We start from the raw sequence: 17,478 nt of genomic DNA, 5'->3' as shown, positions 1-17,478 counted from the left end.
GTGTTCAAGCTGAGGCAGGGAATGGGGGGGAACAGCAATACCTGCAGCAGAGTGGATAATGAGCTCTCCAAGAGAAAGCAGAACTGCACACTGAGAAGACCAAGCACTGCTGCTGTTTCAGGCCTTCAGGGTCCCACCACCTTCAGGACAGGGGATAATTCACCTGAATGGCCTTCCCTCAGTGGAGTCCAACTCTCCTCCTACTGCAGGAAACCACACCTTGCAAGCCCTTCCATAAGTGAATCATACTGTCTCAACATAAGCAGTGGAGAGGCCTAACTATATCTGAGGATCTGGAGGCACAGGTCTCCAGAGCTTGAGCCGCAGAAATAGGTCCCCAAGAGACACCCTTCCTGTGGAAATGTGCCAGCAGCAAGGAATTATATTACACTCTTCAATACTAAAGCCAACCTGTGGCCGTCTCTCTCCCTACCCAAAGTCAAATGCACAGTCTGTGCTGACAGTTGAGTCAGAAACAAAGGAGTCTCAGTCCTTCAATTGTCTGGTACAGACTGATACAGGAACCCTGCTGTTCCTGAACAAAGGGGAACGACACTGCAGGATGCCAACTGAAGAAGCAGAAATTAGGATAAGAAATGCATATATAGTTCATGAACAGCAAGGGACTTGGATATTATTGTCTGAGACACTCTCACCTAAACCCATAACACCCAAACACATTAATAAGCACTTGCAGAACACATCATGTGTAGCTGGAGCATGTCATAATGGAAGAAAGTACAAAATACTCAGAGAAAGCAAGTGACTTGTTATGGCCATCAGACAGCATAACATAGTGTAATATTTTATTAAGTACCTAATCAGTGTATCTTAGTAAACTTAAAAATAACTAACTTAAGTGCTTAATTGTGTGGTAATCCATATTTAATTGGAGGATCCAACCAAGGTCTGTGATGCTGCCTCTGTGAAACCCAAGAAAGTTTTTCTGGAACTGAGGAAGCAGCTGAGAAATGTAAAAGCAGCTGAACCTACCAGAGAGTTTGCTTGTCCTAGCTTTCAGCTTGTGAGGCAAACCGACATCCATTGCCATCTGCTCCATCTCCTCTTTCACCTTCTTTTCCGGCAGCCCTTTGAGCCGAGCGTAGAACCAGATGTGCTCCTCCACAGTCAGCCTAGGGAACACAAGCAGGCTCAGGGCACAGCTGAGAGCACCATGCAAGCATTCATCCCTTGCATTAACATTAAAGCAAGCTTGTTTGTTTGCTCAGGGAAACATCTCTTAAGGCCGAGATTTCAGGAAGGAGCTACAGACTGGGTGTGCTCAGTTGGGCCTGATTTCACAGTGTGGCTGTTTAGCACCAATTTAAATAGTCCTCCTTCAAAGGTGCTTGACAGAGTACCCCAAACATCCAAAAATCACTACTGGGGAAACATTTGGCCTAGTTAAGTTTAATGGAGTAGATTTCTTTAAAGACAGGTGAAAATTAAAAGTATAGGCTCTTGCTTATATCTCACAGGCACGTATGAACCTGCTAACAAACAGAATGTCCTTGTATCAATCTCATACCACCCTACTGTCTCACACCATGTGACAGATAGGAGACAATATGCTTTCAGCCAGGACAGTCCTATCTCTAAAGAACCCAAACATCTGTTGGGTAACACCAGCCCTGCGTCTCACAGATGATACTCACAAGTCAAACAGCACATTGTGTTGTGGACAGACACCCAGGTTCTGCCTGATGGTGCTGAGCTCAGAGCGGATATCTTTGCCCAGAATGAAGGCTGTACCCGAGGTTGGGGGGAACAAGCCAGTCAAGATGGACCTGAAGGACAAACACAACAGATAAGCACATTCCACCACAAGGATGTGGTTGCTGCACATGCCAGGATGGATGAATGAAGAGTGGGTAGAAGCCCTGGGGAACTCCTGCATCAGGAAAGGTGTCTAAGAAATATCTCACTAATGGATTAAAAAAAACAGCTCCAATGGTTTTAACAGTGATCAAAGCACACCCACATGACTCTGCTTGAAGCAAATATTTTTTCCTCTAAAAGCTTCTCATCCTTTCAGTCCCAACTTGCTTCCTTACATTTGTAAGTCAGAATCACAAATAACATTACTAGAAAATGCTGCCAGCAGATTCATTTGGCACCAGCCCAACCTGAACTACCTCCAATTTCAGTCCCCTGTATCTGTGTACCTTCTGAGGCAGCTGCAGAACCAGGGTAAACCAGCAGATTTTACCAGACTGAAATCAGTGCAGCACCCTAGGCTGCACCAGCTTGCACACTGCACAGCTACCTCTACTATGTTGATAGGAATCTCAGTATTCAGAATCACTTCTCTCATGGTTTTAAAGCATTATTTTGTTCTTACATGGTAGTGGTTTTCCCTGCTCCATTATGTCCCAAAAAGGAGGTGATTTGTCCTTCGTAGAAGTTCAGTGTGAGACCATCTACAGCAACTTTCTTGCCATCACGATAAACCTTGACCAGGTCCTGGATGGAAACACCAAGGCTCAGGTGCATAGGCTCTTCCTCCTTGCAGACTGGAAGAAAACAGAGCAAAGTAGAGAGAGCTATGATATGTTTTAACAGCAACTGTGTCAGACTTCTAACAAACATCACATTCCCCTAGGTCTGTGGAGATGCAAGGAGAAATGAGCTACATGAAGAACTGACCACATTTCTTCCTCAGGGACAGAAACCTTCCACAGAAGTTTTTCTTTAGCTCTTTTCTCTCTACTGGACTCATATGGGAGTTGGCAATGTCCAGTGTCACCAGGGTTGGCAAAAATGTGAGGAATTCTCAACTCCATGAGGCTGGAGTACCCACCTGCACTCAACTGGGCAAAGTACCTTGGGTTTATCTGGATACATCCACCTGATAAGCACACCCAAACTGTAATAACAAAGGGATGACCAATTTCACCTTAGCCACACCAGTCATGCTGTCCTTGGACTCTCCTTTCAAAAAAGGCAGACCATAACACTTCACTGCAGAAAGACTGTGTCCAGCACTTACCTTCTGAAGGTCCCTTCTGGTCCGGATGAGGGTGCTGCCTGTCCTGTGGTTCTTCGCCAAACCAATAGGACTTTGTGAAAGGAAAGTACCAGGGCCTAGGAATCCCGTACTGGCCTAAAGAGAAAAGCCTTACATGAGCCTGACTGCATCTGTTTTCTCATATTAGCTTTCAGGACAAGAAGGGAAGTATTCCAAACCACTAAACCTCTAGGTTAGGGAGAACTAAGAGGAGATCTTTCATGGTGAAGACACTGCCACACTTTGGGGGTAAGAGACATCTCTTTCCTCAAACTTCGCTTTAGGGTTAAAAGCCCTATGCTGGTATGTGCTACACAGACACATGTCATGCTGATACTCTCAACTCTTCCCCTGCAGCAGGGTCTGTGGACTTAGCAGTTCAGAGAAGGTAACAGCTGAAGTGAAGCAAAGCTTCTGGGACCAGCTCAGCCATTGCCACAATGGGGCTCAGTCTCTGCGGTAGGCCAACAGTCACTGCTATTAGCAGCAACAACTTCACTGTCATGCTGATCTGTAGTTTTCCTCCATGACTTTTCTGCAGCTTTGCTTAAAAAGGGGTCCAATTTGCACCTTGGCAAATGAGTAGCGTGAAAGAATCCATTTAAAAGTGTGATCCTGCCTCAGAAGCAGACCTCACCTGGGAAGACAGACTCAATGTACCAGGTCATGACCCCATATAGGAAGGCGTCGAACAACATCATGACAGCAGATGTAGTGATGCTAAAGCCATCTTCTTCCAAGGGGCTCTCAAAGAAGTTGTCCCACTGAACACCAACTCCTTGCTCCTCAAACAGTGCAAAGTACTCACAACCAAAGCCAAATGCTACCGGAGACAGCAGGCTCTGCAAATAGGAGGCATGAAAATGCATTCAGTTTTTCACGGCTACTCTCCAACTGGGCAGCTCAGCTTGAGCACAAGCCTAATGAACACAGTCCAGAAGCCTTATAGGAAAAGTCAAAGATCCAAGGAGCACGACTGTATTTACAGAGAGGGAGTGGCAGTCCCAGTCTTGGTTCCAACAAGCAAGCAAGGCCTGAAGTCTCTGCCAGAGCACCACCCAGAATTGTTTGTTTCCCTATTTTCTTTCCCTTGCTCTTTGGACTTCTATGTGAGGGAATACATCACTAACAGCCACCCTCTCCAAGCAGGTAAGAAGTGCTGTGCAGAGGAAAGCCAGCTCGTTCCTTCAGCCTGACTATCTGGTGGTACAGCACAACAGCATACAGAGATCAAGGCAGCTTAGTCTGGCTGAATTACTTCTACTACCAAACCCAACAACACCCTCTCAGCAGCTCCTAGCAGGTTCAGTAAACCTCTTCACCAAGCCCACCCCATAGCCTCTTACACTTGAAAATTATCCTCCCATTGCCACCTCCTCCCATAGTTATCAGTGTCCAGCTAGGGAGCTGCTGAGTGCCATACTGGTGGAAGCCCAGTACCCAGGACAGTTTCCTCAAGACTCACCGCAAAGATCTTTAGTGAGAAGCTGATGTAGTCCTGCCAGGCAACGCACAGCACATAAGGCAGGTACAGTGTGAAATAAACAATGCCCCCACAGGCAGCTGCCAGGTTGGCCCTGGAGAACACTGTGCTGATGAGGAAGCACTGGAGGATGGTCACAACACCGAAGATTGAGAGGAAAACAAACACCACACTAGGGTCGCTGTAAGGCAGCAGATTCCCCATCTGGCAGGAAAATAACAGGTGCATCAGGCTTTGAAAGAACTCTCCAAGGTGGCTCTAGCACAAGCAGGTCTGCAGAGCCGCTGTTCAGGGCAGGCTCGGCTTGCTGCAATTTGCACAACAGCCTTCCTAGAAGTGGGGCAGTACCAGAGGCACCTTTTCAAGAGCACTGTATCTACTACAGCCCCTTCCACTGTTTTCAGCGACTCAGCCCTGTTTTGTTCCAAAACCCTGTCCCCACAGAGTTGGTGGTCAACCCACACTAACTCCTCCCCAGCATGTCAGTGTAGACCACTGCTTAGCAGGCTCTCAAGGCTCTAGATTCTGCTGCCACAGACCAAACCAGTCAACTCACCTTAAGGATCAGCACCAGCAGGCCTGCACTCATCAGGAGAGGGATAAGGCTGCTAATGAACCAGCTTAGCCAAAGTATGCCGTTATCAAGTCCCATAATCCTCATTGTCTCCTTCAGTCGGGCTTCCTTCTCGTACACAATACCCTTGATTATCACAGCCACTGAGTAGATCCAGGCTAGAGTCATGAAGAGAGGCATAGAACGGCTCATAACACGCAGAAATCTGGAAGGAGGAAGGAAAGGAGCCGTAAAACAGAGTCAGAAACATCAGTGCAAGTTCAGGTCCCACTCAAGGGCTAGCAGAGCATGGTGACAGCTAAGGCTTCACTGCACAAAGCAGCCCATGTGCAGAGCATGACATAGGATCAGTGTCTTACCATGAGGCAAGACTGATGGGTCTGGAGCACATTACCAGCCCAGGATGGGAGCTGGAGTTCCAGCTGTTGCTCAGTGGAAGAGTGGGTCCAGAGACCTGCCTTTCCTGGTAACTGCTCTTAACTGTCCTCTTTCCACAATCCCGTGCCTAGCTGTTTGCATTTTTCCCAGTGCTATTTTCACCTGTACTGGGTTTGGGAATATGGGCACTTCTGAGGAATGCACACTGTATGTGAAATTCCTGTACAGATAGTTGTCCTGGGAATAACTCTGCAAGTCATTACATATTTTACATCCTCCATGCAGGTGTCCTAATTCCAGGGATTAGGAACACTAAGACGACTGTTCCCTCACTGATTGAGGGAAATAACCATGCCTGAGGAGTGACAAGAGCCTATGCTTCCCAAGCTACAATCCTCCTGGGAGCTTTTGAAGCAGCCTGCATACATACATGTCATCCACGTAACACGGATAGGGCATCTGCTGCACATAAACCCCTGTCTTCTTCTCCGTGCCTGTCTGCACCCTGATGATGGCCTGTTCCACCACATCCTGCAGGTAGGCAAAGCCTCCCCAAACATAGCGCATGTCCTCAAAGGGATCAGCACGGGGACCAGGATCCCAATACCTGTACCAAGGAAACAAGACCTTTCCATTAGAAATCCTCATCACCGCATTCCCCATGTGAAATTTCTTACAGGTCAGCATCTCAGGACTCACGCATCCTTGATCTTGTTGGTCCTTTCCACATTATCAATGTCCATGCGTATTTTGTATTTCACATGCTGAGGGAGCTCTACGCTGTTAGGAGCTATTTCAGTGAAGACTATTCCAGCCCAGAACCTCCTTTCATCCAGAAGCTCCAACGACTTGTTTATAAGCCGGACTTCTGTGGCCACAGGTTCCAGTTTGTCCAAGTTGACACACTAGACATGGACAGATTTGGAAGTGTTTATGTGATAAGTTACCAAACCAGAATGTACTTTGCTTACATTTGGGAAGGAGAAAAAAGAACTCTGCAATGGTAATGCCATGCCCAAGAAAACGCTGCAGTGTTGGACTACTTTGTAAGGGCTCATAGTAGCCTACCATGTTGCTAGGGATGTCATTTTTTCCTGGTTGACCTGCCAGTCAAACATATATCACTGATAAATACCCCAGCACAAGTATTTTCTGAACTAGAGGTTAGGTAGCATTATATTACCAGCTATAGGATCCCATCCCAGCATCAATTTCCATAGAAAGTCTTATTTTCTCTGTTACCAATAAACTAGGTCTGATTCAAAACCTTTAAAAATCAGCAGAAAGACCTAAAGGCTTTGCACCAGGCCCCTGACACGCCAAGGGCTCTTTATGCTTGCACCTATCTGCCAAGATGGCCAACTAACAAGTAGAACAAATTTCATTATTCTCTGTCTTCCTCAGCTTAGAGAAGCTGCTAGCTTCACCACTGTCCCCACCTAAAACCCCAGATCAAAATATAAGCTGTTACACTGCTGAAGCAAGGAACAGCTCTGAGCTGCCCAATAACAACAGTGTGGGAAACCACATGCAATGGCCAAAGTGAGAGCTTCAAGAACAAGACCTACAGTTAGGTTCCTACATCTATGTTTAGGCACCTGATTAAATGATATTTTCTAAGATGCTGTGCACTCAGCCCTACTAAAGCCTGGTCATTTACAGAAAATGGACTGAGGAACATCTATCTTTCCCTTCCAAGACCGCCCCACTGCAGAAGTGGAGACCAAGCTGCTGTCCGCCCTCAGCTCCTCGTCCATACTAGCAGGATCTCACCTCCATGAAGCGGGAGATGGTCTGGATAGCCCTGTCTGTCTCATTGAAGGCATCCACCCAGGTATATACTGAGCCATTTGCTGTCTCAAAGTCCTCCGGATGGTTTGACAGAAAACTGGCAACGTCCTCCACTGTCCAGTTGGAAGTCGGTAAGCGCAGGTCCCAGAGAGCTTTGCTTGTCAGCAGTGTCTGTGGATATTTTGTTTTCAAAGGAGAAATTGTTGTTAAGAATTAATGTTAGATCTCCTCTCTCATCATGAAAACAAGTACTACTGGTGAAAATGCCTTTTAAAAAGGTGCAGGGAAAGGCCCTCTGCCATACTGACAAGATCAGCACGGTGGGGTCCTTCCTCCTACCCTCCCATTGCAAAGGATGTGCCTCCACCATAGCTACAGCATGGGGTGTTCTTTGCAGGTTGGCTAGTTGTCTCCATGACCTGCAACCCATTTCCCAAGGAGAGGGCAGCAGAGAGCCACGCAGAGCTCTGCACCCCCGCACATGCGGAGCAGGTCTTGAAACACAAAAACAGGGAAGGAGATGTGTGTTCAGGAGAAACACATTCTGCTAATGGTGAACTCAGCAGAACCAAGCTCTGCTCACCTCTCCCGAGCAAACCTCTGCTCCCAGCTGGGATAGAGGGGCCGTGGCATGGCTGGAAGCTGAACTGTCACAGTGCTGAAGAGAAATACCAGCACCAGAGGCTGGGTGGCTTTTCTTATATATTTTGCTGTTGTGCCATCAGGGCTGGCTGAAGCAGCCCTGTATAGCCATGATCCCCTGCCTCTCTGTTCTCTTATCTGGGGCAGTGCTTTTTTCACCTAGTTTAAGTGCTAGCTTTCTGAGGATGGGCTATTGCCCCACTACTTGTATGCACAACACCCCACACAAGTGCAGTCCAGATAGAAGCACCTGGCATTGAAGCAGAAACCAGTCCTCTGGGAAGACAGTATAAGGGCAGGCAGGAGGGCAGTAAAGGACACAGTTAAACTGAAGTAAGGGAGACTTAAAAATGCTGCACAAGAGAGAAAACTAAAAATCCTAACAAATAAAAACAGGACATGGACTTTCTCCCAGAACAAAGAATGAAGTGGAGAGCTGAGAAGCTTCTCCATGCTCTGCTGTTACCAGCAAACGAGAAAGTAATGGGTCATGAAGTTACAAAAACAGCATTGCAAACTCAGAAAACAGAAAAGGCCAAGCTGACAAAGGAGAACAAGTGAAAGGGAAATCCAAGCAAATGGGGATTGGCTGCGCTGTGCTCTTCACATTTGATCTCCCAAGGCTGGCTCCTGCCGTCCTCCCCAGGAGGAAGGGCACTATGCCTGCACGGAAGGGGCTCAGCCTCACCATGTTCAGCAGCAACATTAAAAGCTGCTTGTGCTGGTTTTGGCTGGGATAGAGTCAAATTTCTTCAGAGCAGCTAGTATGGGGCTATGTTTTGGATTTGTGCTGAAAACAGTGTTGATAGGGATGTTTTTGTTACTACTGAGCAGGGCTTACACAGAGTCAAGGCATTTTCTGCTTCTCACCCCACCCCACCAGTGAATAGGCCAGGGGTGCAGAAGAAGCTGAGAGGGGAGATAGCTGGGACAGCTGACCCCAACCGACCAAAGGGATATTCCACAACATATGAAGTCATGCTCAGCACATAAAGCTGGGGGAAGAAGAAGGAAGAGGGGAATGTTCAGAATGACAGCATTTGTCTTCCCAAGTAACCATTACACACGATGGAGTGCTGCTTTCCTGGAGATGGCTGAACTCTTGCTTGCCTATGGGAAGGAGCGAATTAATTCCTGTTTTGCTTTGCTTGTGTGCCCGGCTATTGCTTTACTTAAAGTGTCTTTATCTCAACCCACAAGTTTCTCACTTTCACGCTTCTGATTTTCTCCCCGATCCAACCAGGGGGGAGTGAGCAAGCAGCTGTGTGGTGCTTAAGCTGCTGGCTGGTGTTAAACCACATCACCCTTAATGCCAGAGGCACATGCTGTCCTTCCTGAAGTTAGCAGCCGTGTTAGCATCAAGCTAAGATGGGCAGACATACCAAGTGCCAGAGATGGGCACACAGCAGCATGGCAGCCTACATGGCTAGCAAACAGCAAAGGACCAACCTCCCCCTTGAAAGGAGCCACAAACAGGCAACTCCCTGTTTCAGTCTATTCACGTAGAAGTGATCCATGCTGCACCGCTAAACTGAATGGGATGCTGCCCAGGAGCTGCCCAGGCATTGACAGTGAAGTACTCCTGCTTGTGTGAACTGCAACAGGTGACCATAAACAAGCCCCTGCTACTGCACCAATACAGAGGAGGAGACCAGACTTAAAGTCTGATTAACCAGACTTAATCAAGAATTAACTACCAGAGCCAGCAGGGTTAACAAGCAGCATAAAATGCAAATCCAGAAAAGCCTGGTGCTCATTTAAAAAAAAAAACAAACAAACAAAAAAAAAACCAAAAATGCAGCAACATTCACTTTTCAAAGGACACAACTGCAAACCAATATACAAACCCTAACTTTCTGCCTGCACTCTCTGTAACAATCAGTTCAGTTTACAGTTGGTGACCCCGATCCTCAATGCCCTGATGCCAACATCTCCAGAACTAACTTTCATAAAGCCAAAAGAGGCAAAGGAGTGATGAAAATTGTCTCTGATCCTCTAGTATGGCTATTCAGCATAGCATTACAGTGGGGTAAACAAGGAAAGAACTTCAAGGCTTACAAGATCTGAGTAAGTCTCTGTAGAACAGCTGCACTATGACACCCAAACAGCTGCCTTGCAGAGACAGCAGGAAAAGCTACTCTACAACTGTTTGTGTTGCACGATCATACTTTTATATCACCATGCTTCCACGCACATCAGCATGGGGTGCAAAGATCCACCCTTCAGAGTTGCACCTGAGGGAAGCAACAGCGAACTAAGCCACTTAAGCAGATAATGCCCCTGCAATGCAGCTCTAACACCTGGCGCAATGCTCCAGGAAGCCAACAGGCTAACAGAATCGTGTCAAATCTGAACAAGACTCCCAGCCCCTTCTTCATGGTCTAGTACACATGGCACATGATGAAGTGATCAGCCATAGGGTGATGTTTGCTCTTCCCCCATGAGCACCCAAGTATTACTAAATTAAATATACCATGCAACTCCAAATTAAGTTTTTAAAATATTTGTGCCAGACTACTGCCAGGCATCTAGGTTCGCTCTTGCATGATAACCATTCAATTCCCACTGTAGCCAATAGGCCCCGAGGCCACCTGGCACATTCCAGGATCTGACTGAGGTATATGACTGCTTGCTTTGCTGCTATCATGAGAGCACTGTTGTGGAGAAGTGCACAGCACAGGGAGCTGAACCTGTCACCAACCCCACAAGTCCCTAGTTTACAAAAAAAAATAAAAATCAAGCCAGATATTCATACTGCATTAGGGCAACACTGTGGAATAAACAGCCCATTTCCCCACAGAGGAAGATCAGAAATGGGTGTTTACAGCAGGCTCTAACATGAAGGAAGGAATGCAAAGCACAATGCAAGATTGGCACAGTCACAATGTGTTTCAATAAGGGGAAAGGGGTCCCCATCCATACTATTTGTCTGCGCAGCGCAGCACTGGAGCACCATCCAAAATAAGTATTTCATCACCTATTGCATAAGGCAACAGTGGTGGTTCTGGCAAAGATAGCATACTGACCCGAATGAGATCCATTTCCTGACTACTTTCCATAAACGTCCAAATCTTCGGGCTTATCTCCTCCCACATCCCCCCGAGGTCACGAAACACACCCAGCTCCTGGAACGTCCTGTTCACCTGTTGGCAAAGAGGAGATGAAGGTCATTTCCAAAAGCTGGCAGAGATCCACTGTGGACTGAGAGGGCGCATTGACCTGTCAAGTGAAGTACTGAATGTTGCTTATATTCAAACAGCAGCTCAGCTTCTGCAAGGACCAGAGTAGGGAAAGTTAAGTGCACTAGGAAGGAAAACAACAACAGGGAGTGTGGATGCCTATGGCTAAGCACTGCCTTTCAAGGCTTGGCGGAGAATGACTCTGCCCGGGAGATGAAGGGCACACAGAGGCAGCCCCTCCCCATGTGCTAGAAGACTCCTGGTGAGGGAGCCTGGGGAATTAGAGAGCACATTAGGAAATTATTACGGATCCACTGACCAGCTGGCAGTGGAGGAGAGCAAGGACATCTGAAAGCTTATCAAGGTCTTCCCCACTCCCACATCCCACATCAGAGATGCAAAGCCTGTGGATAATCAAAAGGCACCACCAGGAAAGCTTTCAGCCAAGTCTAGAAGAAGAGTTCAGCCTAGCCTTTTCTTCTTGAACCTTCAACAGCAAGTGCATGGGAGGTGAGAGACTAGGGAGGCTATGCTTTGCAGGCAATCCTTTCCAGGGTTGTGTTTGGGCCCAGTTTAACACAGAGCAGCTAAGCTGCACAGCTGGAGGACATACCTCATTCTACGTATCACAGGATAGAGCTAGAGTTACCTCAGTCATGACCCTCCTTACAGCTGGTGTGTCTGGAGTGTACAAGATCTTCCCAATCAGCAAGGGTTTCAAAGCCCTCCAGATAATCCTGGAAAGCGGGCTGGATTCCAGGTTCTTCATCAGCTCATTGCAGTAGGGTGCTGGGGAAGAGAGGACAAGGGTGAGTGGCTGAACAGCACAGTGACAACTGCAGAAGGTATATGCCCCACTTGTGCGGGCTTTAAGGAGTGTCACAGCTGAAAGCACAGCATTTGTCAGACAACAAAAACCTTCCTCTACTGCAAAGCTCCAGAAAAAGCCCCTTTCAGTCCAGGCCTCCATAGCCTGCCCAGCAATCACGGAGCACTTAGAGAGCCTCCAGCATTAAGTGCCAGACTGCTAGTTCTGTACTGCTCCCACAACCCTCCTGCATGGCACGAGCAAAATTCGTCCAGAAAAGCCCAGATTTCCAAAGAGTGCACACAACTGTGCTCCCTCTCCCCATGAAGGAAGTCCACTGCACAGCTTTCTGTGGACTCTACACAAGGCCCTTGTGAACTCCATGCATGTTGATATCCTTCCTGATCTTAAGGGCATGGGCAGCAGGTGGCAAGCACATGCCTTTCTGATATAATGAAACATATGCTGTCCCTCAAGACCACTTGCTTTCATCTGTGGAAGTTTGGAAAACACTAGCAATGACAACCATGAAGTAGATGGGACTTTAGGCGATGCCAGGGTTACACTTACTTGTGGAGTTATCATAGAAGTTAGTTACATCATCTTCAGTGCTGTTACCTCCAAACAGTGCTTTGTAATTGTTATCCTCATACCAGTTGAGGGATTTAATTTTGAGCCCTCCACCTTCGGGATGGCCACACACAATGCGTGACACAGCCTGGTAGATCTGCGTAGAGGAGTTTGAGGCATTCACATTGGTCAGGAACATCACCTCTTGCCTCATGTCGCTCCAGCTCTTCATGCTCAGCAACTGGAGGGGCAGGTGGGAGAAGAGCGCGGAAGCAGGGATAGGAACAGGATTAGCAAAAAGAGATCTTGCCACTCTTCTTCTAATCACACACCTGTTTTTCAACTGATCAGAATCCCCTTGAACGCAACATCAACAGTAAAGACCAGGGAAAGGACATTTCCTGCTGCCACAGTGGGAGAACGTAGAGGGCAGTCTCTTCTGTGCATGCACAAGGAGTGTGCCCTTGCCAAGCTCTTTACCCCTAAGTGTTCTCCTCCAGTGCTCTGGGTGGTTCCTGCCCTCCCTTCCCTCTCATGTGGAAGCCACTTCTTCAGGTTGCACAACGGCTCACATTCCAGTGGAGCCCCCTCCCGCTGGGTGGAGCGGGGTGCATCCAGTCAGAAAAGGGAGCAAGGAATGACACTAAGTGAGTGCAGCTCGTGGGACATGGGCTGGACAAGCTGCCGGCCCCAGCAGTGTCACCTGGCACAATTCCACCAAGGTCAGCAAGCCTCCACTGATTTACACCAGGCAACCAGTTTGACCTCCTAGATGGGTATCACTTGCCCCTGCCCCAGAACCTCCCTGCTCTGTTGTCAACAGCGTTCCCAGAAAACCCTTGAAAACAAGCCCAACTGCAGCCTGGAGCCTGATCACAGCATGAGCTGTGCATGCAGCCAGCCACAGAAAGGGGACTTCTGCCCAGCCAGCCTGACACCAGGCTTGATCTGACAATGCACAACTGGCCATGATGACTGGTACCTCCAGACAGATTTGTCTGGCGTAAGCATCTACCTGCAATATTGTCGTGAAGAAAAGGACCAGGCGCTCAGCCTGAGACACTCACTGCATTAATGTCACAGTACTCAGGCATAGCCAAGCTCACCACAACAGAAAAAGCAATGCACCTCCATGAACACTGTTTTCATGCTACACTTGAGTGCTGCTCTCAGATTCCCTTTCTGGAGATGTAAGAACACCAGCCAAAGTGTGTCCATACAGACTAGTCTGTTTATCTCAGTAACCTCTGTGATGGTGACAATAAGTGGGTACTAGGGAAAAAATAAGGCAAGGGCAAGAATGTAGGATACTTCGCTGAAGTAACCTTCCAGCTTCCACTTGTTTTCAGCTCAAAAAATTTTTTTATTTCCTAACCCTCAACAAATTTATTCCACAGTAAACTCCTACTGTTTTGCACATCCACAAGTATTTAACATCTAACACATCACTGGAAAGAACCTCCTCTCCTCCCTCCTTAACTTAGCTATCGTTAGCTCCATTTGGTGCTATGGTTTTGTGCACTGGAAGAGACAGTGAACATTTAATCCCTACCTCTTTTTTTTCTGGGCCACTCAGCTCTATAGGCCTCTCTCATATCCCCAACTCGTATCTCTTCCAGGCTGACAAGCCCCAGCCTACCCCCTTCTTTCTTGTGTGAAAGACATTCTACTTCTAAATGTCCTAACTGCCCTTCTCTGAACTTTTTCCAGTTCTGCTACCCCTTTTTGGAGAGGAAGGGCCTAGATTGCCTAGATTCCATATTGAACAGGAGGGCAATCCAGTTTTATATAGTGTCATGGTAGTATATTACAGCTGATCATCTCTTTTTAAGATCTTTTCTAGCATTTCAGCTGATTTCTTGACTGCTACTGAAATACCAGGTGACATTAACTTGGATGTTCTTACCATGCTGCCCAGAACAGCAACATGCACTAGTAAGGGCAAGCAGAGCTGCTGAGACACCTATTTGTAACCGCTCATCAGCTGATGATCTGCATCTCAGAAACAACTTTATATGCTGTGGCTCAACTGCCCTGTTTTCAGAGACAATAACAGAGTCAGTCAAAGGCCATCTGCCAGTTTTGCTCACTGTGTATTGGTTCTCCCACTTTTGTTTAAATAAAATGCAGATAATCAAAGTCTTGGACAGCTGGCAAAGCCAGCCAGCAACCATGCAGAAAGCAACGGTGTGCTGGAACAATTCAATCAAAATTCACCCAAGGAAAGCACTCCCAGAGTCTCTGGCCTTACACTGGGAGGCAAACCTGACCCTTTGTGCTCATCTGTAGCACGATGCATGCTTTAGATGTGCCAACATCTGGACAAAAATTCTTGATGCTAAACAACAGCTACTATGTGTCACATACATAAGGAGCCTCTATTTTTAGCTGCCTGAAAACACAAGACATTGATATGATTGAAGACAGCCGTGAGAACAGCTAAGGCCTGGGGAATTCAGCACATGTGTCCAGAGTGACTGCTTCAAGGGTACTTTAATTTCATTGCTACTGCCTTTGTTTGTACCCTGGTGCTACTCAGTCTAGCTCCACAGGTTCTGGGTGATTGACAAGACACTAGCATCATGAGACATGAATAAAAACATGTCACACAACAGCTTTTGTTGGTTATATAGGCTCACATGGATTTTTTGATTTTATGACTCCTCATCCAAAAGGCCAAGGGTGCATTTCACATGTGAAAGTGTCTAATTCAAAGGGACCCCTTGGGCATGTTTTTGTTACCTTAGGTAAAGCAGCTGATTCCTCCTGAGCAAAAAGTCAACTGCTTTAGCTAAAGTACCATAAACTCTCCAATATGAGCAAAGACATACAAATAGGAAACTAATTCCCATGAACATATGAAGTGTTAGCCATCTTGCAGAGGGATTACATTAGCAAATAGATTTTTACACATAATTTTAAGACAGTTTGAGCAAAGAGCTTTGTTTCGTCTTTGGCACCAGCAACTTCACAAGTGACATGTAGAGCTGCTCTGGTCACACCACAAGCAAGTGAAGCAAGTATCTCATGTGTGAAGGGTTACTGAGCTATTTCTTCTCTCAGACATCAGACGTGGCTTTCTAAGTGTTTTTTAATAGTTGCCTTTGCTCTCAATGTTTCATCTGCCTTCCTCAGTTGATTTAAAGAGCCCAGGGACACAGATCCAATCAATCCCCATAGTCAGAGACAAATATTTTGTTCAGACCATTCTCTAATTAAAATTCCTTGCTAGAAAGGCTCCTAGACATGGCACGGACAATAGTTCTCTCCAGCCCCTCAAGCTGCTGCCCTTCGAAACAAGGGTGCAAGTCCCTCCTTTTCACACAGAAATCAGCCTGCCAAGACAATAAGAAGTAACTTTCGGTCAAGCCATCTGGAGCAGCTCGTGCTGTACACAGAGGAAAAAGCTGCCTTTGTTTGCACAGCAATAGGGCAGAATAAAAAGTAGTCCTACAGCTGCCAAGCAAAAGGCACATTACCCTGGGACTTTTTCGGCCACATCAGCAAACTGAGTATCACATGGTTTCAATTATTTTTATCCCAGACAAGAAAAAAAAGGCGAGCTTAAGTGACATAACGGGAAACAGCTGTAATCAAACTCTGAAGGGCAGCCTCCCTGCTAGCAGCAAGAGGCTCTGCCACGGTCTTAACTGAAGCTGATCCTGGAATTATCTTAATTTCACTGTAAATGGGACCTGGCGGCAGGCTGTGGGACTGGGGGAGGGATGTGTGCCAGGAATTGTTGGCTGGCATAGCGCTGGCTCCCAGCAGCCGCCCCTCCGTGGGAGTGGAACGCACACTAACCTGAAGTGACCCACTCTTGTGCATGCTCTCAGAGGTTACTGCCGTTCACAGCTCTGAGCCCTCTTTTTCTGAGGCAAAGACGGAAGACTAGCGAAGGGGAGGAGGCGGAGGCGGCATTGTTTAGGTTAGATGGTTGTGATTTCTGCTTCAGGGAGTGTTTTTGCCTAGTAGCAGCACTTCAAAGTCAGAGCCAGCCAAAAAGCAACTAATGTTAAGTTTCTGGCTCAACCCCCCACCCCAGTTTTGAACATCTGACTCATGCTAGGCATGCAGGGCTTTTTTCTTAATCCATCGTTTCACCTGCAAAAAGAAATACTTGCAGCCTCTATAATGCCACTTTGCCTCTGCAAATCACTCTTTATGTTTTGCCAGAGCCTTTCTCAGCCAGTGTTGTGATGCCATTGCACTGAGTGCCCCACAAATACCGGAAAACAATCTCTCTCCCAAAAAGCTAGTTAGACAAAGAGCAAACAGTAGCCTGTAACTACTAATTTAGATTAGAACAACCACAACCTCTCTTCACATGCCATACCCTCTCCCCACCCAGAGCCCGGTAGATACAACCAAGTTACAACCCTGACATGGCTGGCAATTGAGTGAAAAAAAAAAAAAAAAAAAATAGAAAGGAGGCAAACCTCCACATGCAGTTTGCAAGGCAGCAGATGTATTGAAGCCCAAAAGTTGTGCCAGTGCTGACAAGGCAGAAGCCCACAGAAAACGTCTTAATTCCTGCTCCTCCCATGAGGACCCAGTCTTTAGCCATACACCTGATAAATTCCTATGGTCTTTGTATCTTCAAGTGCCAAGGAGTTGCAAAGTGCATGTTGCCTCTACTGACACAGGGAGAACAGCTGTAGGATGGGAGGGAAGTTTCAAAACAAGCCAGGGATTTGACACTAAGATGCACTAAGGAGCACCCAGGTGCTTTTTGCACTCAACTACTGGCTAAGACAGCAACCATGGTGATGTGTTCTCCTGACACGAAGGCACTCCTTACCTCTTTAACAAGCTTCCCAAGGCTCTCTCTCAAAGTTTCCACAGTTTCCGACAGATCATGCAAGGAGGAATTGAAAGAAATTCGGCTCTGCAGGAAGAGAGAAAAGGAAACTAGAAGTCACTGCAAGGCACAAACAAAGAAATTAAAACTGTAAACATTCTTGTAAATAAGAGTAATAAGGACTGTTCACATGGCAAAATGCTTAGGGGGGAAGACAGAGCTGGCTTTCTGTGCAACCCTGAACT

The 17,478-nt window shown here is 47.0% G+C and overlaps 1 protein-coding gene across 6 annotated transcripts in view; it reads right to left on the bottom strand.

Moving 5' to 3' along the window:
* The window catches only part of ABCA1 (ATP binding cassette subfamily A member 1), a 94,408-nt gene that overhangs the window by 21,916 nt on the left and 55,014 nt on the right, over nucleotides 1–17,478 (bottom strand). For 5 of the 6 annotated variants that reach the window (XM_064438441.1, XM_064438445.1, XM_064438442.1 and 2 more), the window contains 14 exons: nucleotides 17,234–17,320; nucleotides 12,433–12,673; nucleotides 11,704–11,843; nucleotides 10,902–11,018; nucleotides 7,216–7,404; nucleotides 6,142–6,347; nucleotides 5,873–6,049; nucleotides 5,047–5,269; nucleotides 4,473–4,694; nucleotides 3,645–3,849; nucleotides 2,990–3,103; nucleotides 2,342–2,513; nucleotides 1,656–1,787; nucleotides 994–1,133 (listed from right to left, as the gene is read on the bottom strand). In XM_064438441.1, the coding sequence (XP_064294511.1) occupies nucleotides 994–1,133; nucleotides 1,656–1,787; nucleotides 2,342–2,513; nucleotides 2,990–3,103; nucleotides 3,645–3,849; nucleotides 4,473–4,694; nucleotides 5,047–5,269; nucleotides 5,873–6,049; nucleotides 6,142–6,347; nucleotides 7,216–7,404; nucleotides 10,902–11,018; nucleotides 11,704–11,843; nucleotides 12,433–12,673; nucleotides 17,234–17,320 (2,365 nt within the window). The remainder of the gene's footprint in view (nucleotides 1–993; nucleotides 1,134–1,655; nucleotides 1,788–2,341; nucleotides 2,514–2,989; nucleotides 3,104–3,644; nucleotides 3,850–4,472; nucleotides 4,695–5,046; nucleotides 5,270–5,872; nucleotides 6,050–6,141; nucleotides 6,348–7,215; nucleotides 7,405–10,901; nucleotides 11,019–11,703; nucleotides 11,844–12,432; nucleotides 12,674–17,233; nucleotides 17,321–17,478) is intronic. The other variant, XM_064438446.1, reaches the window with a different exon arrangement.

This window comes from Phalacrocorax carbo, chromosome Z, assembly GCF_963921805.1.
Source record: "Phalacrocorax carbo chromosome Z, bPhaCar2.1, whole genome shotgun sequence".
NCBI classification, from domain to species: domain Eukaryota; kingdom Metazoa; phylum Chordata; class Aves; order Suliformes; family Phalacrocoracidae; genus Phalacrocorax; species Phalacrocorax carbo.
This window is presented reverse-complemented; position numbering and strand designations above follow the sequence as displayed.